This window comes from Filicampus tigris, chromosome 7 (assembly GCF_054856515.1).
Source record: "Filicampus tigris isolate MCC_2025a chromosome 7, RoL_Ftig_1.0, whole genome shotgun sequence".
In the NCBI taxonomy this organism is placed as follows: domain Eukaryota; kingdom Metazoa; phylum Chordata; class Actinopteri; order Syngnathiformes; family Syngnathidae; genus Filicampus; species Filicampus tigris.
The window spans coordinates 5,157,603-5,184,153 of record NC_141223.1 but is presented as its reverse complement, the minus strand read 5'-3'; the positions used below and the strand labels follow the sequence as shown (position 1 = coordinate 5,184,153).

Genomic DNA, 26,551 nt, shown 5'->3' with positions numbered 1-26,551 from the left:
ATGGTGTGTTTGTATTTAATTGCTCTCAAGCTCAAAGTCTCTCGCAGTTACACCGCTAAATAAATAGAAACGCTTGCGCTGCTACAAATCCCAAATACCTGCTGCTTTTTTAAAATGAAATTTATGACAAAATATAAGGTTTTATATATTTGTATATATATATTTATATATATGTATATATGTATATATATATATGTATATATGTGTATATATATGTATACATATATGTGTATATATGTATACATATATATGTGTATATATGTATATATTTATATATATGTATATATATATATATATATATATATATATATATATATATATATATATATACATATAATATATATATGCTGAAAGTTCACCTCTTGATAAACGTCTTTATTAAGTGCCACAGTGCCATCTAGAGGAGTAAAGTATGCAACTGGTTTACAAGTACATTTTAAGCTTCATTTTCCCATCACTAAATAATATTTCATTCCGTTGTTGTTGTTTTCTTAATTTTGGAGGCGAAGCACGATTATGAGCTGATGACACACACTCATAAGTAGTGTAGTAAATAGTGGTGCCACTAAACAAGAACAACAAGAAATTGAAGAAAACAACATGGTGGTTTTTTTTCCATGACTATATACACACACACATTTATTAAAATTCGTGAATAAATTGAGACAGGATCATTATTTCAATTAACACTACTCACAAAACGTTAGGGATACAGGTATTGGGCTTTTCGGTGAAAATTCTAAATGAACCTAAAATGCACTGTCGGGTGAACCTAATTTGACCTTCTCTAAATTTTTCAAGGCACATGTCCAGCATTTTATTGTTCGAGATTTCAGTATTTCTTGTACAACTTTCTTTTCTTCTCTTTCATTCTCTAACAAGGAGCTGAAAGGCAAAGTGTACAAATGGCGTTTGATGTATGAATCGACCAATACATTTTCTCCTTCAAGTACAATTGGTATTTAAACAGTCCTGAGGATGAATTCGACAGATACTTCACTCATCTCGTGAGTGTAATTAGATGTGCACAGCTACCTTATTCACAATTGCACAAAAGCAAAAAAATATCACACTGTTCACAGTTCCTTGTTCAAGATTGGCAAGTTGGGCAAACGGCACTGAAACGGTGGACAGTTGGACACAAGTTGTAACTCCATTCAGCTTTTGGTGACATTTGTTTGCGCCCAGAGAATTTTCTGATGTTTAATGCGCGTTCCAAGTATACTTGACGTTGCAATTGGTGTAATTCACCATTTCGCCCAGCTGGTGTCGCAAAGTTCACACTTGAAGCGCAAATCGGCGCTTCCTTTAGTTATCTGTGCTGGGCTGTAGAAAAGGCTGCCATTAACTTTTTTAATTAACTGGCAAAAACACAACGCGACTTCAAAAAACCCTTTTCGCAATGAATCGGTTCCGCATGCATAGAGGGCGGGTTTGCCTCAAGTAAGTGAACTTTGTAGTTCACTTTTATTTGATACGAGTCAACATGGACGAGCCGGACACGGCTGCAATCCTTCCCGGCGACGAGGAACTGAAAGCCGACGACTTAAACTTGTCGCTCGGCCATGAGGAGGACACCGGGCCGCCGCCGCCACCGCCGCCGACGACTTCTTGGCACGCGGGACCGCCGTTTGCGTGCCCGCTACCGGTGTCCGTTGAGCCCGTCATGTTCCTGTCCGTGTTTGCTGTGGTCCTCCAGTCGCCCCTGACCACGCAGTATCTGTGGGACCGAATCAGCGAGGACCTCGGCTACAATGCATCCAAGAGGTCGAAGTGCGGCAACAGCTCCGTGGGGCCAGACGCTCTTCAGAAGGTGCATTTGTAAATCTGTTAACTGGGGACGTTGAGGACCTTTGTGGTGGATAGCCCAGAAAAGCGAAGCATCCTATCCTGCTTCCTTTATTTTGGGTTGAGAACATCAAAACCCACTTGGCACATTTGAAGCCAACAATAAATGACGTCACGCAACACGGAAGTGCATTTTTTTTAACTACTGTAATTACATTTAGCAAAAAAGTACTACTCACCCACTGTACTGAGAAGCAAACAGGACACTTCTGTAAAAATATTCTGCTGAAAGGTATTCGCACTCTCAATACTTTTAAGTAGAAGTAAATTATGGGGGGAAAAATACTCAAGCTAAAAGACGTAGTGAATCAAAAAGTACAGATTCTGAACTGTACTCTGTCACTTATGTACATTTTTTTAATATAAAAAAAAAAACTACACAAAAAAATCATGTATTAACCTTTGTAATGTGAACACCAACAAAAAAAACGTGTGTTGGACTTATTTATGCTATCTAAACTAAACCAAGGCCTTCCAATTAGTGTACAGTGTTTACTTAATTTGTCCAAAGTTATTACTTGTTATTTACAAATGTATTTCTTGTCATCTATTCATGCCAACGATGTGTTGTACATTAAACCTGTGTACCTACTGGTTGCCATTCATACGACAGACTAATACCGTTGTGTTCAATTTAAGAACTAACCTAACATTAGGTTAATATAAGATTTCACACTGAGAAAGTACATTTGTGAGTAAATTGAGACATGGTTGGGAAACACTGCCTTACACCTACTGTAGGTAGTACGTTGTTATAGTGGTTAGCACAACTGCCTCACCGTCCGAGGTTGCCGATTCCAATTCATTTTTCCTATTGTCCCTGTGCTTGCATGCGTTTTCTCCAGGAACCGCTTAACATTTCCAAAGCATTGTTTACATAGCTGTAAAATCAAGTTAAACAATCCTATTTTTCTCCCTCTTTATTCGTTCACTCGAGTGTTTCTTATGGTTTTCCACCATCTATTTTTTTCTACTCTAGGAGGTGGAAACCCTGACAGCACACTGGAACCTCTACATCAGTCTCGCGGGCTTTTCCGTCGGCTTGCTGGTGGTGCCTCTCCTGGGCTCGTGGAGTGACTTTGCAGGCCGCAGGCCGGTCCTCATCATCCCCAACCTGGGCCTGGCCATGCAGGTGGTGGTCTACCTGGTGGTGATGTACCTCAAGCTGCCCGTGGCTTTTTTCCTTGTGGGTCGACTGCTCAGTGGACTTTCGGGCGATTTCAACGCTATACTGGCCGCCTGCTTTGCGTATGTGGCCGACACGAGCGACAAAAGAGCCCGCACGTTCAGGGTGGCGGTCCTGGAGGCTTGTATTGGTCTCTCAGGGATGTTTGCCAGCATTATTGGAGGGCACTGGAGGCGGGTGCAAGGGTAAGGAAATTCTTTTTTTTTTTTTTTTTTTTTTTTTATTTTTATAAATGATTTTCATTCAGTGGTTAAACTCCATCTTGTTTTTCTGGTCATTTGTAGCTACATCAACCCCTTCTGGTTGGTCCTGGCGACCAGCCTGGCGTCGGCTCTGTACGCTTTCCTGTTTGTCCCCGAGTCCGTCAAGAAAGACCCCAGCGCCAAGCTTCTCACCGTTCGCCACCACAAAGCCGTGTGGCACATTTTATCCACCGGGGGGAGCGAGAGCGGCGGAAGGTTGGCGAGATGCAAGCTGTGGCTCTACACGCTCTGCTTCTTCCTGGTGGTGAGCGTCCACATCGGGAGCCGCGAGCTGTACGTTTTGTACGAGCTGAGCCCGCCGCTGTGCTGGGGGCCGACGTTCATCGGCTACGGCTCGGCAGCTCTGCACTTGGGCTACCTGAGCAGCCTGCTGGGGTTGAAGATCATGCTGCGCTGGTTGGAGGACTCGTGGGTGGCCGTCATTAGTCTGGCCTCCAACATCACTGCGCTGCTGGTTTTCTCCGTGGCGGACAGCACTCTGCTCATGTTCACAGGTGACGTATCGGTAACGTGAAAAAACACAACCCACATTTTCTATCGTGCTTCTGCTAGCCGACTTTACGTGCTGGAACTGTCGCCAGCCAATCACAGAGCACATACAGACGAACAAGCATTCACATGCACAGTCACCATTATGGACAATTTAGAGTCTTTCATTCACTTAATGTGTACGTTTTATGGAATGTGAGAGGAAGCTCAAGTACCCAGGCAAAAGCACGCAGAGCGTCAACTACCCTTGAAAGTTGTACACAATCAGAATTCCACTAGAACGTTTTGGGAAAATGCACCTCTCAAGTTGCACAAAACGTTGGAGTTCAAACCGCCGTATTGCATGACACATGTCAACAAGAGAAAAAGAGGGAAAGTTCACACACATTGAAAACAGTCATACTCGGAGAACACATTAACTCTGTACACTTATGTGGCAATTATTGTCGTTCCTTGTCTTTATGTGAGGAACGAAGCAAAAAGATTTCATTTAAAAAGATGAGCTTGCCACCGGGTGCCCCCAGAGCCTTGTGGGTCTAGAGGCCGGAAAACAGTTCGGGTTCGCCTCTGTGACCTCGTGAACCTCAAAGTTGGAGCGACACTCAGATGAAAATATGAAAGGAAAATGATGCAATCAATCAAATATTCGCGTAATATATGAAATAATATAATTCTCATGACGTGCAGCAAAATTCGTTACTGTAGTTTACAATTTCTGATCAAATTTTTTTTTTTTTTTCCCAAATGTAATGTGTCTACTTTGTTTGTCGCCAGGTTACGGTTTCTTATTCTTCTTTGTGGCCGCTACGCCTGTGCTCAGGTCCAAGTTGTCCAAGCTGGTGAGCCAGTCCGAACAAGGTCAGCCACTCATCACTTTTCTGCTTTCAATTTGTAAGCGTTGAGAATCTCAAAGACATCATAGTAAAATTATACAACGTGCTTAGTTTGGAGAGCTTTACTGAATAATCATTTTACTGAGTGTGTCCCTTGAGATTTAACCATAGGTCCGAGATTAGCAACAGATAGAGACACTTCGCAACTAAAAAAGGAAGTCAACCCAAACATATTTTTTTCAAGAATGTATTCTACGCAGGTCCACTCGTTGAAACACAGCATTGTGATTAATATGAAATATGAGTTAAGTGGCAAAATCCACCCGTTTTTAGCCATCTCCGGGGGCGGCCATTTTGTCATTTCTGTCGACTGAAAATGATGTCACAGTTGCTCGGGTAACGACCAATCCACGGCTCACCTGTTTTCTGAAGCTGAGCCGTGATTGGTTGTTACCTGAGCCCTGAGCAGTTGTGATGTCATTTTCATTCGACAGAAGTGACAAAATGGCCGCCCCCGAGATAGCTAAAAAGGGGGGGGATTTTGCTGCTTAACTCATATTCCACAAACGTAATGTTAATCAGAATGCCGTGTTTCAACTAGTGGGCCTGCTGGGAACATATTCTCGAAAAAAATATGTTTGGGTAGATTTCCCCTTTAACAACATCTTGTTGAATTACATTACCAATAAAAAAAAAAAAACATGAGCAAACTATACCCTCAGTTTTTTTGCGACCGGCCTAGCCTCAAGTTCTCAAGTTTATAATGTTGTTTTGCTCCCATTAGTGTGAGGATCCAGTCAGTTCACCTTTTTTGCTTTTCCGGGATGTAGGAGAGACTCGATATTTGTTCCCAAGTTTGCCTTTTAACGGGACTGAATGTTGTCGTGTTGCCTCATTAACGCCGACCCGCACGTAGCATTCATGCTGAAGTCTGCGTTCTCTGCCAGGTGCCCTCTTTTCCGCCGTGGCCTGTGTGGAGAGCTTGTGTTTCCTAGTGGGTAGTGGCCTCTTCAACTCCGTCTATCCAGCCACACTGCACTTTATGAAGGGCTTCACCTTCCTCTTTGCTGCCATCATCCTCCTCATCCCAGCCGTAATCATTGGGTGAGTCTCCTCTTTGCCGCAATAAAGTCACAAAACCCGCTTTGTATTGTATATTCAAAATGGACGCCGATGTGTCTCCAGGAGTTTGCGTTGTTTAGAGATGAGAGAACGCAGCGACTCCCCAGCATCCTGACCGACACGGGATCACCGTGTAGCAAAGGGAGGAACACAAAGCAGTCTTCCTACTACTGTAATACGTTTTACTTGAAAGAGCAGGAAACTAACAAAGGAGCGATTAAGTTCACTAAAAATTCTCCTGCCATGACAAAAAGTCAATTAAGGGAAAACTTGTTTGCTGTAATTTATTTTTTGCTTTTGTTTTTGATCATTATGAATCATCAAAGTGCCTGCGAGTGTTTCTTAATTCAATGTAAATGTCCTGTTTTGAAATGGTTGTCCAATGCAAACAAACACAATATTGAAATAGATTTTAATCCGTCCATTTAAAAATATTTTCACTGTCCAAAGCAAGCACGTGTTGTTGATTTAAATGCGTTCATTTTTTTGGGTATAATTGTCCAAAGCTAACGGATGCGATATATGAATTTTACTCCGTCTGATTTTTTTAATGGTTGTCCAAAGCAATCAAATGCAAGATCAAAGTTTTGTCATTTTAATCCATCCATTTTTTAAAACAATTGTCTTATGTAAACTAATGCAATATGTAATTTGTATGATTTTATTCATGTGTCCTATCAGCTGGCGCTCTTCAGTGGACAATTACGAAAAAATGACATATACTGTATACGTACTTCCATATTGCTGTCGTCAAGTGGAATCCTCATACCTCCAAAATGCTCATGAAAATTAAAAAGAAAAAAGAAATCACGCCTTGCTTTGGAGTTTTCAGTAAAATGGTTTAAAAAATAAAGTAATGCACTAATGTTTTTTTTTAAGTATTGATTTTTTTACTTTATTATTTTTCAGTTTCAAGTTCTTTCAGTGAGGATTGTTTTATTTTTCTTTCTTCAACAGAAGGGTACACACAATTTAGCAACATTTACCGAGCAATTTATGTGACATAAATTATTGACAGCAGAAAAAGGGGCACAGTGGAAAGCGGTTGGGGATTACTGTGTTAAAACTTGAAGGAAAGCAGCTGGTCCAACACTGGATAGTCCCCAAGCACAGCACGGAGCCGGGTTCACATCCGAGGTGCACTGTGAGCTAACAAATCAGCTTCAAAATGCACAAAGGGAAGAGCAGAGGTTAAGCGGAATATTGGCTTGTTTTGGATTGGGCTACATTTTTCCTACTGCAAGTCTGACGACATTTGTAATATTTCAAAAATAAATAAAAATATTTATGTCTTATGTATCATATTTATTATTTCATTTGAATGTAAAATAAACATATCGACTTTACCATGATAAATTTCCAGGTTTACGAAAAATGTTTTTGAATTTTTTTTAAGTTTCTTTATTACTGTAAGGTTTAGTGTAAACAAACCGAAATAGTCGGGTTTTTTTCCAGCTTTCAGCTTCCTTGATGTCCATGTAAAAGCATGAATTGCCAAATTGTGACTTTTTTTTAAACTTAATTTACGTAAATTACACTGTGTGTTTAAAACAACCACATCACTTCTAGCTAGCCGTCTGTTCGCTAGCTTAATGCTAACGCGGAATAGCATCTATGTTAAGCAACGGATCGAAGACAAAAAGTGGAGCAACGGTGGCTAGCGAGGGATTCCCGACACAGCCTGTGAGATTAACAATGTTGTGCAAAACTCTTAATGTGTGCAGATGACGCTGCGTCCTTTTTTACTTAAACATTTTTTTTTACAAAAGCTAAGTTATGTATTTTGTGAGGGGCGGGGGTCTGGGGGGCAAATGTAGTAAACCAGGCAAACCCACACAATTTGGCGATGTTTTGCAGAATCACATCGCACAGTACAAATGTGACAAAGATTTTAAATGCAAAATGTTTGTCAGGCTGTAGTTGTTTTATTGACTAAAATATGGCATCTGACAAATATTAAAGCCAACTTCACTGCATAGTAGGTGGTAATTGTTGGTGTCTATCGGCCTGTGCTTTATGTTTATGTCTGTTGTTGCATGTACAGTATCGTTGCGTCCATTAAACATACAGAAGAAGGAACAGCAATGAATTTTGTCTTTTGCCGACCAATATTTACTTAACAGATAGGCTGTAGTTAATGGCGTGGACAGTAGGACCACAAATATAAGCAAGTAGTTTCATAGTTGATGCTATATTCTCTTAGATGTTCGAATTTCAGGGGTGGATTATTTGACACAGTGTGAGTAGTTTATTCGAATGTGACTGCAACAAAAACAACATTCTGATGCTGAGTATATTGACCGAACAACATGAGTGTTAATCCTTTTACTGTTCCTGAGACAAAAAAGGCATACACTGTACCTGATAACACATTAAGAATAAGAGTCACAGTTTTTATGCACAATCCATGGCATAAAGTCTTTATGTTGTTGTTTGCTATATATTTATCCTACAAGCTTTTTACATTGCCAAGTTAGCTTCACATGCGCACGGGCTGAGCAGGAGAAGGCTTCTGGTTGGTGGATTTTGGTATCACTTAAGAGTTATTCTAGCCTTGACGTGTTCATTTCTTCTTCTGCTCTTTGGAGCTATCCAGAAGGTCTTGGTTTCCCTTTAGAAAGCGGAGGATCTTCTCTATCGAGGCCTCCTGATATTCATGTGACCACCTGTGTCAAGAAAAGGCAACATGCTGTAAATTAGTTAAAAAAAAAAAAAAAAAAAAGGTGGGACGTGTTTGTAAAATATAAATGGAATGGCTACTTACTTGATGCCATTGAAGTTGAGAATAGATCTCATGTCTTCTGGCAGAGACATGGGATCGGGCCATACAAAGTTATCTGTGACTGGGACAATGTTCTTCTTACCACCCAAGGCGGTGACTATTTCCTGTAAAATAGGATTATGTAATAAACAATAAAAGATGTCCGTGCTTACATCAGACTGCTAAAGATATTTTGTTATCAGTTCCCTGGATATGAGCTATCAGTATTTGCAGATGGATCCCATCAACCAAAACAGGGTCAAGAACGTTTGGCAACCACAAAGAGTCAGCTGACCTTATGCACCCAGTCTTTCATGGCCGTGTCTCCCATGCACTTGTCCAGAGCGTTGGCAGACAGCACCAGGATGAAGTTTCGAGCCCGCTTGACACTCTGAATCAGTTTGTCCTCAAATTTCCCCGCCTCCAGCTTCTCCACGTCTATGAAGACGCTGAATCCTCGAACCTGCAGGTGCACCTTTAGAAGGCTGTCGGTGACAACAAGGGATGGAGAATGTAGTAGTTGGAAACAAAGCAAATTGGACAAGAGTCAATTTCCTTTTCCATCAATCGATTTTCTACAGTGCAAATTTGAGTGCGCTATTGGCTGTTACCAGTAGAGGCGCTGTCGATGCTAGGGACGTAACGATGAATCGAAAATTGTGTTTAAATCGATGCGTCCCGATTAATCGATTAATGGATTCGATTAATCGAAAATAGCATTGCCTAGATTTATCTAGAAAGTTATGTCTTGAAAAGATTTTTTCATTCCAGATGCATAGCACATTTTGAATGTGTAGATCAAATGATGCTTTTGCGCCAAACATCATTGTGTATTGCATTTGTGGATGGCTGCACAAAAAAATCGAATCGAATCGGGGCTTGAATGAATCTTTACATCCCTAGTTGATGCTATTGTATTTTGGGGGGGGGCCTGTAACCGACTACTCTGACCTTGCGAGTTGTGATCCGGTGGTCCGGCGATAGCTGATGAACACATCCGGTCCGGCAGGCTGGGCGTCTGTGTTGCAGGGTCTCACCGGCTTACGACTGGCCGCCAGGATCTTGGCCCGGTGGACTCCGTTGAGTATGTGGCAGTCCTGCAGGAGCTGCTGATCCGTCAGGCTTTGGATGTTGTTGCGGTCCAATCCCGACTGCACCAGGCCGTAAGTGTACTGGCGAAAACGAGGGTCCACCTCCGTCAGCCAGTCAGCCATATTGTGTGGGTCGCATGTGGCGTAGTTAGCGTAGGTCTTTAGCACGCGCAGGTCTCTTAGGAACCTGGAAGAAATCAAATAGAGTGGTACCATAATTAAAACCATCATTTTCCAGGAAAATTATACATTTTGAGAGAGCCACTTCTTGAGGTCTGATTAATGCAAAGGGGCTACCAGTTTCATACACGCTTCTGAAAACACAAATTTGCTTGTGGGCACCACGTTGATGACCCCTGATTTAGAGTATCCAACTGAGTGCCCGAACGTGGAATTCTTACAACCTTCTTTTGAATCGTCCAGCATCTTTGAATGTATTTGGTTTTACCTGAAAGGGGAAGTCATCCCAAAAATATGTTTTTCAAGAATATGTTCTATGCAGGCTGACTAGTTGAACCAAGGCATTCTGATGAATATTGTGTTTATGCGTTTTTAGCCATCTCAGGGGGCGGCCATTTTGTCACTTCTGTCGACTGAAGATGACATCACAGTTGCTGAGGGCTCAGATCGCGACCAATCGTGGCTCAGCTTCAGAAAACAGGTGAGCTGCGATTTGAACTTTGATGGCATTTTCAGTCGACAGAAGTATGCAAAATGGCCGCCTCCTGAGATGGCTAAAAACGGCTGGATTATGCTATATTCCATAAATGCAATATTAATCAGAATGTCCCGTTTCAACTAGTTGGCCTGCATAGAACATTGAAGTTGACGTCCCCCTTAACTCATTCACTGCCATTGACGTATTTATTAGTCTTTTCACAGTCCAGCCATTCACTCCCAGGACTTTATTTATATCATTTTCAAAATGTTTTCAAACGTTATGGTAAAAGAGGAAGTGAAAATGTCTGGCAGTGAATGAATTAAAGGTTCTAGTGTAACGTGAGTTGTGTTTTCTACTAGCTTAGTTCAATTCACTTGCCTCTTGCGACAGAGGCCAGCAGTCATGCCCAGGTCAGTACTCAGGTCTTGCTCTGTGATGTTCAGAAGGAGGTCTCCATCCACCTGCAGCTCCTGGCTCGTCAGAAAGATAAAAACGTGTCCGACGTATGCGGGTTGTATTGGGGGCTCATGTTTCAACCAGCGGGAAGTCAAAACGGACCTGGAAGCAGTCGCAGAATGCGCTGAAGCCGACCTGCTGCAGCCACGTCTGCACCTCGCACGTCTTCCAGTTGGGCACATTGGACAAGATGCGCTTGGGCACTTCCTCTCCCATCATTCTCAGCGCACGCTTGGCCAGGGAGCAGGCCGTGCCATTGCTGGAGTACATGACGATTCTTTTAAGGCTTTGCACCGCTCCAATCTCTTGGAAAATCTGCAACCGGCCAGGTTATTGTTTTACAGGAGACACGATATGAGAAAATTCCTTCTTAATGGCCTGTACACAAATGCCTTGGTGACTTGTATGGACTGCCCACACCATCAAGTGTGAAATGAAACAGGTAAATCAATCTTGAGTTATCTGCCAATTTCTTGAAATGTATCTATAAGGTTATTCTCATATTGATTTTTATCGATGCTGACCTAAATCCCCACACTCATGGGCCATTTATTACCGGCTGATGTTATGATGCTAATCTGCGTATCGAACAACGTTCATTTGCCTCGCGCAAAGCCACCGCCGGCTAATTTAACCGTATCTCCCGCCCCACGCACACACTCTTAGGGCAAGCGCTCATCGAAGCACTAAATGCAGCATTTTTCTCATTAGATACCAAATTATACTCCGATACAGTACGCGCGCTCAGGTAATGTAACACAAATACATGTTGACAAGTTAGCTGAACATTCTCCTAACATTATTGCCAGAAGCTAACGTTAACACTGTATCGGCTGCTGTTCACCGTTGGGCTTTGAAATGATAGTGATTCGGCCACCGTAGTCCTTTCAACTCAGGAATTTCAGCTAGCCTGGCTTAATCGTGTCATGCTAGCTAGCCTAGCTTAATCGTGTCATTGGCTAAGCAACAAGATGTGTGGCTGGTTCTTTTGGCTGGCTGGACTTTTTCTGTTAGCCTAGGTTCTGCCCCTCTAGCGTATGGTGTTCCACAGGGGTCTATTTTGGGGCCCTTGCTGTTCTCCTTGGTTTTGCTGCCCCTGGGTTCCATCCCGGTATTTTCACAAAAAGACACCTTCTCCTTAAGACCACTTTTGTCCCACTGTGTCACACACAGAAAAGCAGACGCCGACGTACCTTGGTGTTGCGTTGGCGGGACTTGATGCTGGTCTCAACGCAGAGGTAGAAGGCGGCGATGCACTTTCCCTCCAGTCTCGTCCCATCCAGCAGAGGCAGGAGGTGCTGCAGGTCGGACGCCGTCTTCCCCTGCACGCAGTCAGCGCTGTCCGACAAACTGCGAGCAAAATCGTCCGGGTCCAGAGACGCGATGAAGGGCTCCACCAGCTCCAACGTGCCGGATTTCACCACCTCCTTCTCGATTTCTCTGTTGGCCGCCAAGACGGCGACGGCCAGGCAGGCGTGGAAGCGGATGAGTTCGTCCTCTTTGGAGAAGGCCAGAGGGAAGAGCCATTCGGCGGCCTGCTTCTCGATCATCCATCTCTGGCAGCGGTGGCCTCCGTACATTGCGCAATTGGCCAAGGCCACGGCGCAGTGACGCAGCACGGTGGGGTCCGTGCCTCTGCACCAGTAGAGCAGAGCATCCAGGGCGCCGTTGGCGATGAGGTGCACGGACGTCTCCTCGGTGTGCTTGAACATGTGCTCCAGGATTCCCGACACGCTGCGAGCCAGCTGGGCGTCCTCTTGCTGCCGAGTCAGGTTGAGGACGACCCCCAAGCCCAGACGGGCTACGTAATCTCTGTCGGGGCCGGGTGGGAAAGGTTAGGATGACGTACTCTATCTGAGTTGAGCTTGAGAGAAAGATTGTGAACAGAATAGGGGAAGCTTTTCTATGAAAAAAAAAGGAACCGCTTACACAGTCAGTTGGTCGACGAGCTTTACTTAGTGGAATTGGTGTCGTTTTATTGTCCTGTCACTATGGTCTGCTGACTGCCTTTTACTGACTGTCCTTCGCACAGAATTAAAGGGCAAAGATTAGTTAGACTTGCAGTCCATTGCCCCCAATTTGTGGAAAGCACTTTTCCTTTTTTTCCTTTTTTTTTTTTTTAGCTAAAAGAGGCCTCTTTTTTTCAAGCAGTTATAAACACGTTTGCCAAAACCAGACTGATTGGATTTTCGTAAAAATTTAATTTTGAGTTGATCTGTGTTTTTCTTTTAAAGCGGAAGTCAACGCAAACATATTTTTTTCAAGAATATGTTCTATGCAAGCCCACTAGTTGAAACAGGCCATTCTGATAAATATTGCGTTTGTGGAATAAGTGTTAATGCACTCGTTTTTAGCCATCCCCGGGGTCGGCCATTTTGTCACTTCTGTCGACTGAAAATGACATCGCAACTGCTCACAACGACCAATCACGGCTCAGATTCAGAGAACAGGTCAGCCGTGATTGGTCGTTGTGAGCGGTTGTGATGTCATTTTCAGTCGACGGAAGACAAAATGGCCGCCCCCGGAGATGGCTAAAAACGAGTGCATTTTGCTACTTAAATTCCACAAACGCAAAATTAATCAGAATGCTGTGTTTCAACTAGTGGGCCTGCTGGGAACATATTCTTGGAAAAAAATATGCTTGGGCTGACTTCCGCTTTAAGTGTAATAGGTTGTGATTGTTTATTTTATACATGAGTGTACATTGACTTCTATTTGTAGCATGAGTCGGTGACTTCTCTCTGTGAAAATGCTAACTTACTTCCCTGTAAGCACTTCACTACACTTGCACTTCCTGTATTTTACCTGACCCATTTTACCACACGCATTTTATTGTAGAGGTGTTTTTTTTTACTTTAAAGTGAAAGTCAACCTCCCAAAATGATTTACAAGAATATGTTCAACGCGCCTTCAACTAGTCTAAACACGGCATTCTGATTAATATTACGTTTGTGGAATATGAGTTAAGCAGCAAAATCCACATTTTTAGCCATCCCAGGGGGCGGCCATTTTGACACTTTCTGTCGACTAAAAATGACATCACAGTTGCTTAGGGCTCGGATAACGACCAATCACGGCTCACCTGTTTTCTGAAGCTGAGCCATGATTGGTGGTTATCTGAGCCCTGAGCAACCGTGATGTCATTTTCAGTCGACAACAAGTGGCAAAATGGCCGCCCGCTGAGATGGATTTTACTACTTTTACTTTTACTTTACTACCACAAACACTATATTAATCAGAATGCCGTGTTTTGACCAGTTGGCCTACATAGAACATATTCTTGTCAAGAACTTTTTTTGGTTGACTTCACCTTAAATGATTTTATGTCTATGCTAAAGCAGCCGTTTTTCACGCACTGTACATTTTATCTGTCTGGTGTAGAGATAAAAATGAGCATTCGACTAAATCTGGTGTAGTTAAGGCAACGCTTTTCTTGTTCATTAATATGCTCTGTCCCATAACAACTAATTTTTTTAAAAAGCACACCATAGAACAGCTGAAAAAAAAAAAAAAAGAAGCAACCACAATCACGAAAGCCAATACAAGAACTCTATTCGATGTTCCACCTTTACAAATATAACAATGCACAGTTTTGCGTTGTAAAAAGTACTCATAATCCAATTTCTTGGTGATGAGTCTTGCTAGCCACACGGTGACCCGGAGACACAGTACAGAAAATGGACAGCTGGGTGGATGGATTGATTGATGATGGACTGTTTTTGATTCCCGGGACGCAAAGGGACAGGAAGTGCTTCTGGAGTTGGATGTCTCTGTGTGTGTTTTCTTCTCTATGCTGGTCTACTGCTGCTACTTTCATAATCCCGTCAGCTAAATTAGATCATCTTTATCATGTGGGAATGAACATTCTCAGCTAGGAGAAGTGACATTTTTTTTTCTTAAACTGGTTGGAAAGATTCTGATTGAGGAAGAATGTGAGTGCCCCAGTAACAGAAGAGAAGAGCGCCTCTCGTTTATTTGCGACTGTACCAAGGGCGGGGCTCAAATCAAACTTGCTGTAGATAAGAATATATAAATGTCTGTGAAAGGTCAATATGATCCAGGTTTAGATCCTTACATGTGAATTGCTGGTGTGATTCATGTTCAAATGTATTTTTCATGCAATTAATTGTGGTTTAGTTTAGAGATCGAATGCATTCATTTGATGGTATGATTTGTGCAACTATTTTCAGGCACGCCATTAATATTTACCATTGCAGCTTTTTATTACAAACTCTATTCTCAAATCTCCATGTGATGCAATGTGGGGTAAGTGCATTTCTCAACAGGTGTTGGTTGTTATATTGCATTAGACAAGCTCTTCTTCCTGCAATCTAACTAGAGAGCCAGATGTGCTTAATATTACACTCATGTGCGTGCATTTTTCTTAAATTCAAGTATTATTGTTTTGCATTGGTGCGTAAGCACTACATCATACTAACAGACAGTTATTAATACGTCTTACTTTATGAGCTCTCTCAGTAGTGGACTTCTAGACAGACAGGTTATTCCCACAAGACAGCATTGCACCGAACTCAACATTATTCCATCGCGCTGTTACTTTTTGACATTCAAAATATTCCTGGCACCGCAGCTACATTTACATATAACATGTGTTCGGCACTTTTTTATCATATGATTTTTCACTTCTTGAAACATAAAGACTTTCTCGTCTATTTCTATTCCAGGACACTTTTGCATCATAACATCTGCTTGTTGTTCCAGCTCCTCTATTGGATGAGATGGTGCAACTTTAGTGTACCTAATGTATTGTCCGCAGACCGGTCCCATTAGTAGCCTACCTGTTGTCTGAGACCAGTATCTGCTCCAGGAGTTTAGCAGACTCGTATGTGATCTCCACAACGGGTGTCTGCTGGAGCTGCAGCAGGAGCTCCAGGCCTCCCTCCAGCCGGATCCTGTTGCAGATATTTTCGGCCACCTGACGCCCGACGGCGGGTAGAACCCAGGCCTCCTCCACCAGCTGGTAGATCTCCGCGATGGCCCTGCGCGTCTCGTCCGAATCGGACGTTTCCTTGGCGCGTTTGAGCCGCTGGATGGCGGAGCGCAATGCGGGGAGAGAGCCGTCCAGAGCCGCTTGCACGTCGGCGTGGATCCCCGGAGACACCGGTCTCTGCTGCTGCTCGGCCCCGGAGCCGCTCCTCCCTCGCTGGAGCCGGCTGACGCAGTCGGGCACCGTCAGGCGGTCGGAGCTGAACATGACGGACAAATGTCTGTAGAGTCTCCACAGGAAGAAGGTGAGAGAAAAGAGCATCTACCGGCAGAAGCAACGGTTGACTGGCTTTTGTTTACAAGAGCATCAGACTGGGTGACGTGTTCGGTCCAGTTGGTTAATAGCAAACAAACAATAGGCCTCTGGTATTAATCCCAAGTGACAACTCCTTCCAAATTGTTAAATGAGCAACTCTCCATCGGTTGGACCCAAATCCTCAAAAATGTAAAAAAAAAAAATCATACCGTGATCAGAAACGAGTATGCAAATTAAGAATCAAACACACAGACAGAAGGTCCTTTTGTCTGTTCCTGGTGTCAAGTGTGTTGTTACCACACTTTCTCACCGCAGCGCGCGCTTTGTTTCCTACTGTCAAATATAGGAACCAAAACAAAAGTAAATCAGTAAATACCGCTTCCCCGGTTATACAGAAAATGACCTGTCACTGCATTGGCATCGCTGGGCAGCACTCAGCAGCATCCGAGCGCTGCTTGCTCGCCTGCTGCGTCCTCCGGATAATTGCTCAGGTTGCACTTTGCACCGCCCGCCGCTCGTGGATGCGGCGGATGCAACCGGGACGTTGCTTCTATTAAAAGAAGCAGCCCCTCCTCTCTTCTCATCTCTCTGCAAAGCTCATCATGGAAACGTGCGGGTTGGCCCTCTACTGGACGTGCCGGCAAATACAATATTAATGTAATCAATCACCTTGAATCTGTTAATAACAACTATCTGTCTGTCTGTCTGTCTGTCTGTCTGTCTGTCTGTCTGTCTGTCTGTCTATCTATCTATCTATCTATCTATCTATCTATCTATCTATCTATCTATCTATCTATCTATCTATCTATCTATCTATCTCTATCTGTCTATCTATCTATCTATCTATCTATCTATCTATCTATCTATCTATCTATCATCTATCTATCTATCTATCTATCTATCTATCTATCTATCTATCTATCTATCTATCTCTATCTGTCTATCTATCTATCTATCTATCTCTATCTGTCTATCTATCTATCTATCTATCTCTATCTGTCTATCTATCTATCTATCTATCTATCTATCTATCTATCTATCTGATGGGTGGGCAGAAGGGCCGCATTTGATTTTTCCATTGGAAAGATGGGCCTGGCCTGATCATTCATAGATAATAATAGTTTATTTTAAATAATAAATGAATAAACTATACCCATATTTACACAGTATTTCTACACGTGCACTTAAAAAAAATGCGATTATGATACATTATATGATAAATATAATTACTTTTTTGGTGACAGGAAATAACAATGAATTATATTATTTATTCCCCAAAATGTTTTATTATATAAAATACATTATTTCATATTGTCGCTGTCCTGTGAAAATCATTTACGTCCAATTTTGGATTTTTTTTTTTTTTTTTTTTAAATTTCACATTAATGTGAGGTCCGTAATGCGGCAACACCATTCACATAAAAATAAGAACATTGAAAAAAAAAAAAAATGGACACACGTGTTTTTCACAGGTCAGCAACGATATATTAGGTGGAGTTGACACTGTCAGAACTAAATACGCCTGACCCATATTCAAAGGTCAACATGAATTGAGATCACTATCATGGCCCACAGTTGACTGGAGACCAAAGTCACCCGGGATTGGCTCACCTGCAACACTAACGAGGACAAGTGCTATCGGAAATAATCGCATTCCTCTGATGGTGTCGACGGGCAAACGGTAGGTAGTTTCCTCGCCTATCTTTACCAATACTGCATACGGAACGTAGGCCCCCACAGTTAAAAGACAGCAAACCTAAAATGGCATGGAAAAAAGTAGGATTTCAAACAGCGTGTCATAAACATCAACACATTCCTTCAATGTTACTTTGGTATTGATCCGCTTCTCTGTGTGTCTCCGTTTATTTACTCAAGTTGAAAGAATGCTGCATACTTGGCAAAAGCAATCCCCCCCCCCACCCCCGGAAGTGGGGTGACTGACACATGTTTCCAATGATTGGGAGCACGCGGTCCAATCGTTTCCGTCTCATTCCGTCCTCTCCCGCTGCAGAGGAAACATGAGGCTGCGGGCCGCGCTGCTCCTTGCTCTCGTCGCTCACAGCTTGGCTGCGGACGGTGAGTACGGCCGCCGTTTACGTTTACGGGTCAGGGAAAAGATGGTGAACGGAACATGGAGAGGACGTTATATTGTGTCGCCCTGAGATTGTCTCGTGTCATCCGCCTCTTCCTCCTCCAACATCGGACGGGATTGAGTCTCTGTGTTGACCTGGTTCGCACCGGATATTCAAAGTGAACACAGCCGTGTCAAACAGTAGGATTTGTTTATCAACATAAATAAAACAAATTTTAAAAAACATGTAACCTTTCCAAAAAATGATTGACCTCTAACCTTATAGGTTAATAATATGATATATCTTTTATGGAGAAGATCATGTACAGTAAAAGGGTCGCAGTAAGTGTGCACACCCTAAAATGAATACTTTGTTCAAGAATCTGTATGTTTATGTGTCAAACCTGTATGTTTTTCTTAGACGGAAAGCTGAAGCGGTTCACTCGCCTGACTTACTGACTTACAGTTCCTAATCAGTAACCGCATGACTGTGCTAGTGAATGCTTTGGTCTCTCTATATATATATATCCTGCTGCCCAGTCCACGATGGAGTCTGCCTGAACAGGATAAGCTGTGAAAAAATGATTGCTTTTTTTTTTTTTTTTTGTACATGATAGCAAAGTTATTAATAATTCAAACAAAACAACTCTCAAAAGTGCTCAATTTTGACACCGTGTCAGGCCAATCGAGCTCAGGTAAGTACTGTCCACCCTATTTCCACTGAAAATTCTCGACATGTTTCTATAACCTAACAAGACAACACCTGGGGTATACTTTTGCCCAATAGCTGCAAATGCATTTTAGGGCAAAAAGCAAGAAATGAAGTCCAAATTGTACTGTCTATAGAGCTCAGAGGAAAGATTGTAACAAGGCACAGGTCAGGGTGATAATCCAGCAGCGGCGAAGAGCCCGACAAGCGCAGCGGTCTTCCTTGTTTGGATTTAGAAGTATTAAAAGGCATTGAAGACCGGGACTCTTCCTCGAGCTGTTTTTAGCCATCTCTGGGGCGGCCATTTTGTCACTTCTGTGGACTGAAAATGACAGCACAGACATTCAGGGCTCAGATAATGATCAATCACAGCTAGCTTGTTTTCTTGACTTTACAGACACTTTCTGTAGAAAGCTAACTTGACTTCTTCTTACCTTAAGAGTCATGCATGGGCCGCTGCGAGAACGGCTTTGACTCCGAGAAGAAGTGCCAGTGCGACACCATGTGCAAGTACTACAAGAGCTGCTGCGTGGACTTTGAGGCCACTTGCGGCATGATGAGTACGAATCCCCTCTTGTGGTGTCGCCGAGCGGAGCCAAAATCCGAAATCATTTGAACAGAGCACACTTTGACTCTTTCTCCCCGTTAGCTCGCGGCGACACGTTCGAGTTGGCGGAAGACGATGAAGAGTCCCATGAAAGCACCGCGCCGTCCGCGCGGGAGTCGTCTTCCATCAGTCCCACTCTGCTGCCCATCTCTGACTTTGCCCGCAAACCACAACAGCGACCAGAAGTCACATTGGTGATGAATAAACCTCCGCCGGGGTCTCCAAGGACCACCGTGCCATCATCGGCAAAGCCCCCCGATAGCGGCGAAGACCGCGTTGCAGCGAGGCCTCCGAAGGTCACCGTCCCACCGTCTGTGAAGCCCCCCAGTAGCGCCGATATCAGTAATGCAGCAGCTCAGACAACCGCACTCCCTACGACGCCCGCGAGCACACCTGGCACCACGGCGGCTCCCGACCCTGACGCTGAGGCGTGTAGCGGCAGGCCCTTTGACGCGTTCATGCAGTTGAAGAATGGCTCCATCTTTGCCTTCAGAGGTGAGTCGCACTCATTCCCGTCAAAGATGAAGTCGACCCAAAAACGTTCTCGACGATATGATGTTAGTGCAAACACGGCATTCTGATTAACTCGTTCAATGCCATTGACGGATTTACTCGTCTTTTCACAGGAACTTATCTCGATTTTTTTTCTAATGTTTTCAAACGTTAAGGTAAAAGGTGGTCTGACGATGTCTGGCAGTGAATGAGTTAATATTACATTTGTGGAATATGAAATCCACAAGTTTTTGTCCATCTCAGGGGTGGGTGGCCATTTTGTCACTTGCCGATGATTGAAAATGACTTCACATTTGCTCAGGGCTCAGGTAACAACCAGTCATGGCTCGGAATCAGAAAACAGGTGAGCCGTGATCGGTCGTTACCTGAGTCCTGAGCAACTGTGATGTCATTTTCAGTCGACATAAAGTGACAAAATGGCCGCCCCCTGAGATGGCTGAAAACAGGTGGATTTTGCATCTTAACTCGTATTCCACAAACGCAATATTAATCAGAATGCCGTGTTTTGGGGGTTGACTTCCCCTTTAAAACTCATTCACTGCCATTGACGTATTTATTTGTCTTTTCACAGTCCAGCCATTTAATCCCAGGGATTTATTTATATTTTTTTACCATTTTTTTTTCAAACAGTAGGGTAAAAAACGGTCTAAAAATGTCTGGCAGTGAATGAGTTAACATCTCTTTTCACATTCAAACCTTTTATAAAAATATCGCGAGGTCACTGAAGGTATTTTTGGCAAAAATAGTTGATTTTGGCCAAGTCTTTTGTCAAAAATGACTTTTTGGTTTCTGATTCACTGCCGTTTCAGCAGAAGCAAAGATTCGAGGGTAAATCCAGATACAACTTTGAAGAGTGGTTGCAATTGGCATAGGCGGCCCTACTGTTCAGCTTGGCCGCATCCGAACTCCTCGCTCGCCCTCGCTCACATCTATAGATGTACTGTATCCTGCGTAAAAATGGGCAATTTTGCTCTCAGTTCCTTTCAACTTTCATCTCCCAAATCAGGTATCTGCTCACAGCTACAGTACCTGTCAACAATCCAAAAAGAAAGAATTCCCTAATTGCCCAAAAGGGGGTGACCAATAAGACATGAAAGGCATCTACCCACACACTCTGGCCCGGAACAATTATTTCTGATTATGAGCCGTGAAGTGAGCGAGTGGAGCATGTGAGAATTGAATCGGCAACTAAAGCTTTTCATCAATATTTTTTTAAGTAATACATGTACAATAAATGTGAACAATAAATGTAAAAAAAAAAAAAAAAAAAAAAAGAAACAGTGGATGTGTCTCTTGACTGTATAAAGTGCAAGAACTCATTTTCCAATTATGCAGGGAAAGTGATTTTATCAAATTTAGTCTTCGCCCGAGCAACTTTGAGCAGTAAACATGAACTTGTTTAATGGTTATTGTGAGACCAGTTTAATAGTGCATAGTGCTAATATGCGCTAGCATGTTGGACTCCCAAGGCTTTGTCCATGAAAACAGGGCAGTGAGCCAGATCCTTTGTTTGCTTTAATTTACAAGCGAGTGCATCAATATGATTTTTAAATGTGAGTTTTGGGGTCTCTTTCATTATTGTCATCCTTGTCTTTGTTTGCTGGCGAGTACTTTTTTGAGCTGGACCAGAAGAGTGTGCTTCCTGGCTATCCCAAGCTCATAAAGGACGTGTGGGGCATCAGCGGGCCCATCGATGCTGCATTCACCAGGGTCAACTGCCACGGGAAGACATACATGTTTAAGGTACGTAGTGGGGACTTCCAAGCCTTAATGGGGCCCTAAGCAGCATTTAAAATCTGTGTCCAAAGAACTCTCACGCGGGGATAAATTCATACAGGGGAACAAGTACTGGAGATTTGACAATGGCGTACTGGAAGAAGACTACCCCCGGGCTATCAATGTGGGCTTTGACAGGATTCCTGATCATGTGGACGCCGCCTTCGCCCTCCCCGCTCACAGCCACGATGGCAGAGAGCGGGTGTATTTTTTCAAAGGTCAAGCAGGATTCGAAGCGCTTCTTGGAATCGCCTCATATGCAAGCGCTCACTCTTTTGCCTCCTCTTGCTGTCATCATCAGCCGATCAGTATTACGTCTACGAGTTTTTGCACCAGCCGTCCCACGAGGAGTGTGTCATCATGTCCGAGAGGTCTCCATCCACGCTGTTCAGACGCTACACCAACATGTACTCCGGCAACTATGAGAGCTTTTTCAGCGATCTCTTCGCAGATAGTGAGTTGTGCTCGAATGCCGACATTCCCAACCACTGCCGCCGCACGATACAAATTATTATGCAAATGTTTTCGTTGGGCTTTTATAAACGGTCTTTGTAAATGCACTCATATTTTTTTTTCAAATCATCACTTGTAAGCGAATAATCCCTATGATAACAGTTAATTTTTTTCCCAAACACTTAAAAATGTAGTTTTGTTATTAGGCACCCGGGTTTTTCAAGACATTTTATAGGTTGTAAAGAGCTGAAAATAGTCATTTGTTGAATTTGCAGCATTAGGGGGTTGTATTAAAGCTATTTCAATCAAAAACATCTTAACAGGTCAAGTTCCATTTTAACATAGGCCCTCTTATTCGATTGCAGTTTTACAAAAAAATAAAATAAAAATACATTTTTACAACCTATAAAATGTTTTGATCATTTGAACAAAAACTGTCAATTAAAAAAAAAAAAAACTATTGTTGGGAAGTTTGTTTAAAAACATTATATTTATTCTCTAATAGTTGATGACTTGAAAATTACAGTATTTTGAGTTCTATTTACATAGACTATAAAAAAAGAAAAGAAAAGAAAATCTCATTTGCCTAATAATTTGGAATGCAGTGCAGTGAGGTCAATGCCTTGCTCAAGGGCACATTGACAGTAAGATGACTAGCGCATAGTTGTGTGCTGTGATCTTCTTTTAAAAGGGAAGTCAACCCAAAGATGTTTTTGTTTTTTTCAAGAATATGTTCTATGCAGGCTAACTAGTTGAAACAAGGATGATTAATATGAAATATGAGTTAAGCGCCAAAATCACCCGGTTTGAGCCATTTCAGGGGGCGGCCATTTTGTCACTTCTGTCGACTGAAAATGACATCACAGTTGCTCAGGGCTCAGATAAGGACCAATCACAGCTCACCTGTTTTTTCCGAAGCTGAGCCACGATTGGTCGTTATCTGAGCATCTGTGATGTCATTTTCAGTCGACAGAAGTGACAAAATGGCCGCCCCCTGAGATGGCTAAAAATGGGTGGATTTTGCTGCTTAACTCCAAAAAATCGTTTGGGTTGACTTCCGCTTTAAGGTCAAATATGTGCTTTGGCAAAATGACGGTTGGAAAACACTGCTCTAATGTTTTTTTTTAATTAGGTGTGGGTGGTGTTTAATTGGATTCCTTTGATGTGTTTTTTAGTGCCCCAGCATCACAGCCATTATCACTTCATTGACAGAGACTGGAAGGGTCTCAAGTCACCGGTGGATGCTGTCATGGCTGGCCGACTCTACGTCCCTCCGCGCCGACTCCAGCCGGACCGACACTGGGGCCGCTACCAGCAGTACGGTCAGCAGTACGCACAGCAGTACGGTCAGCAGTGGGGGCGAAGGAGGTGGAACCGCTCGCCCTTTTGGGACTCCATGGCCCAGAGGGGCATGAGCATGGGCCAGCGGTTTGCAGAGAGGGGGATGGACATGGGCCTGAGGCTGGCTGAGAAGAGGATGGACATGGAGGAGAGGCTGGGACGAGACTGGAGCAGACGCTGGGATCAGGACTGGGACCAGGACAGGCGCAGAGACGGCTACCGGCAGAACAACAGAGGCAACTACGACTCCAGATACAGGAATGACGGGTCCTACGGGAGGAGTCTGCCCGTACAGAGCATCTACTTCTTCAAAGGAGGTATTGTCGCATATCGACAGTGTTTATGATGCCAGGAGCTTATCACGGAAGCCTTTTTTTTTTTTTTAACTTCCTGTGTGACTTACGAGATTTTACTTCTTTTATTTTACATTCATGAGAAGTGAGAAGTGACACCAAAATAATATTTTCAACCATATACTAAGTGAAAGCGCCTCAATTTACAAGCTTTTGGAATTGCAAGCCTTTATGTTCATTGTCGTTGCCGTGTTTGCGGAATAAGAGTTAATCCACTCATTTTTAGCTATCTCAGGGGGCGGCCATTTTGTCACTTCTGTCGACTGAAAATGACATCACAACTGCTCAGGGCTCAGATAACGACCAATCATAGGTCAGCTTCAGAAAACAGGTGAGCCGGGATTGGTCTGTGATGTCATTTTCAGTCGACAGAAGTGACAAAATTGCGCCCCCCCCCTCCCCCGAGACCGCTAAAAAGGGGTAAATTTTGCTGCTTAACTCATATTTCATATAAATCAGAATGCCGTGTTTCAACTAGTGGGCCTGCTGGGAACATATTCTTGAAGGAAAATATGTTTGGGTTGACCTCTTAAGCAGCCTAGCTTGAAAATATTATTTTGCTGTCACTTTTCTCATGAATGTAAAATAAAAGGAGTAAAATCTCGTAAGTCACACAGGAAATTAAAAAAAAAAAAAAAAAGCTTCCGTGATAAGCTGCTGCCATCATAAACACTGTCGACCTGAAAAGGTCATATGAACATGCAATTGTAAAAACCAGTTAGCCAATGTTAATATTAAAACGGGAAAAACAATAAAGCACCAAGTCATAACTTTAATGACAAAAGTTATTTGCGTTGCACCTGCGCCTCACGTGTGTCACATGTTTCGCATTGTTAATTGTCATACGAATGCAAACGAAGTAAATCATTATAAAGTGTAAAACCGATACGACACACTAGCTTGAACCTTGAATGTACTTCATTGACTATCAAGACTTAGAGCAGAACACACACACGGAATCCTTTGATGCTCTCTGACGTGACTTTGATTTCAAGTGATCTGTTTTCCTAAGTTGTCAACGTCAATAAATTAATGTTTTCATTGTATGTATATGTTAGGTGAAGTCAACCCAAAGATATTTTTTTCAAGAATATGTTCTATGCAGGCCCACTAGTTGAAACAAGGCATTCTGATAAATACTGCGTTTGCGGAATAAGAGTTAATCCGCACCTTTTTAGCCATCTGCGGGGGCGGCCATTTTGTCACTTCTGTCGACTGAAAATGACATCACAGTTGCTCGGGTAACAACCAATCACGGCTCGCCTGTTTTCTGAAGCTGAGCTATGATTGGTCGTTATCTGAGTGTGTGATGTCATTTTCAGTCGACAGCAGTGACAAAATGGCCGCCCCCTGAGATGGCTAAAAAACAGTGCATTTTGCTGCTTAATTTATATTCCACAAACAATATTAATCAGAATGCTTTGTTTCAACTCGTGGGCCTGCATAGAACATATTCTTGAAAAATATTATAATAGTTTTATATTATTTTATTTTATATTATAGTATATTTTATATTTATATGTTATATTTTATATTATAATATCTAATATAATAATGTTTGGGTTGCTGCTTTAAGCTTTTGGAATTTGGGGACAGTTTGGACAATTTGGGGAGAGTTTTGTGATCGACACAGCTTGAACATGCGGCGTAATCATCGCCATGACAAAGTTCTTGTCACGCTGACTTCCTGAGTAGTTCTGTGGCTGTCAATAAAAACCTTTATTGCCCTGTGATGTGCAGATAAATACTACAGAGTGGACCTCAGCACCAAGAGGGTGGACCCGGCCATGCCTCCCTACCCCAGATCCATCGCCAAGTACTGGCTCGGCTGCACGGACACAGCAGGGGCTGAGAAGAAGTAACCGGAATCATTTCTAGCCTGGGTGTTTGCACTCGGCTCGCATCGGATGGGATGAGTGTAAAACTGCTAGCTTGCTTGTCAGCTTGAGCAAATATTGAAGATGAACTGAAGTCCGAAGTCTATCTGACCCACTTTGTTTACTACCGTTACATCATAATACAATGCAAAAGCTTCCTGTTTGTCAAAGATTCAAACCACCTGCAATAGTGAATATAGTCAATAATATATGCTCTCTTTATTTGTCATATAATTCCCACTTACTCTTTTTATGTAAGAACCATTGTAAAGCAAGTTTTTTTTGTGGAATATGAGTTAATCCACCCGTTTTTAGCCATCTCGGGGGGCGGCCATTTTGTCACTTCTGTCGACTGAAAATGACATCACAACCGCTCAGGGCTCAGGTAACGACCAATCACAGTTCAGCTGTTTTCTGAAGCTAAGCTATGATTGGTCGTTATATGAGCCCTTGAGGGTGTGTGATGTCATTTTGATGTCGACAGAAGTTACAAAATGGCCGCCCCCGGAGATGGCTAAAAACGGGTGGATTAACTCATATTCCACAAACGCAATATTTATCAGAATGCCGCGTTTCAACTAGTGGGGCTGCATAGAACATATTCTTAAAAAAAAAAAAAAACGTTTGCGTTGACTTCCGCTTTAAGGTTTTTACACTTTTCCTAATCACAAGTAACTTTTTTCCTAAACTTTTCATTACATTTATAATAATAGCAGAGGGATATGCTGTGTCATCCGTCCATTTACACTTACATTCAAACGAACAAATACATTTCATTGGCCAATAGAAGTATCAATCTGAAACGATGTGGATGTGATCCTGCAACAATATGTGTAAGACAAATGAGTTGCGGGTTGTTTTTGGGATCACACAATCAT

The 26,551-nt window shown here is 42.7% G+C and overlaps 3 protein-coding genes across 4 annotated transcripts; 2 read left to right on the top strand and 1 right to left on the bottom strand.

Moving 5' to 3' along the window:
* Window positions 1-1,281: 1,281 nt before the first annotated feature.
* On the top strand, window positions 1,282-7,036 carry slc46a1 (solute carrier family 46 member 1). The gene is made up of 6 exons (XM_086036566.1): window positions 1,282-1,813; window positions 2,828-3,219; window positions 3,319-3,791; window positions 4,561-4,644; window positions 5,567-5,723; window positions 5,805-7,036. The coding sequence occupies exons 1-6, from the start codon at window positions 1,487-1,489 to the stop codon at window positions 5,854-5,856; spliced, it is 1,485 nt and encodes a 494-aa protein (XP_085892692.1). The 5' UTR covers window positions 1,282-1,486; the 3' UTR covers window positions 5,857-7,036.
* sarm1 (sterile alpha and TIR motif containing 1) lies at window positions 6,673-17,924 on the bottom strand. Of its 2 annotated transcripts, XM_086036558.1 has the most exons (10): window positions 17,802-17,924; window positions 17,585-17,729; window positions 15,510-16,153; window positions 11,904-12,522; window positions 10,813-11,025; window positions 10,633-10,724; window positions 9,454-9,780; window positions 8,798-8,987; window positions 8,506-8,627; window positions 6,673-8,407 (listed from the first exon to the last, which is right to left on the bottom strand). In XM_086036558.1, the coding sequence occupies exons 3-10, from the start codon at window positions 15,977-15,979 to the stop codon at window positions 8,305-8,307; spliced, it is 2,136 nt and encodes a 711-aa protein (XP_085892684.1). In that variant the 5' UTR covers window positions 15,980-16,153; window positions 17,585-17,729; window positions 17,802-17,924; the 3' UTR covers window positions 6,673-8,304. The 2 variants fall into 2 exon arrangements, with proteins under 2 accessions (XP_085892684.1, XP_085892685.1); XM_086036559.1 differs by lacking the exons at window positions 17,585-17,729; window positions 17,802-17,924 and having other exon boundaries at window positions 15,510-16,495.
* On the top strand, window positions 17,885-26,039 carry vtna (vitronectin a). Its single transcript, XM_086036565.1, has 8 exons — window positions 17,885-18,049; window positions 19,194-19,313; window positions 19,403-19,856; window positions 21,478-21,616; window positions 21,711-21,867; window positions 21,951-22,103; window positions 23,278-23,760; window positions 25,537-26,039. The coding sequence occupies exons 1-8, from the start codon at window positions 17,992-17,994 to the stop codon at window positions 25,656-25,658; spliced, it is 1,686 nt and encodes a 561-aa protein (XP_085892691.1). The 5' UTR covers window positions 17,885-17,991; the 3' UTR covers window positions 25,659-26,039.
* The last annotated feature ends 512 nt before the right edge of the window (window positions 26,040-26,551 follow it).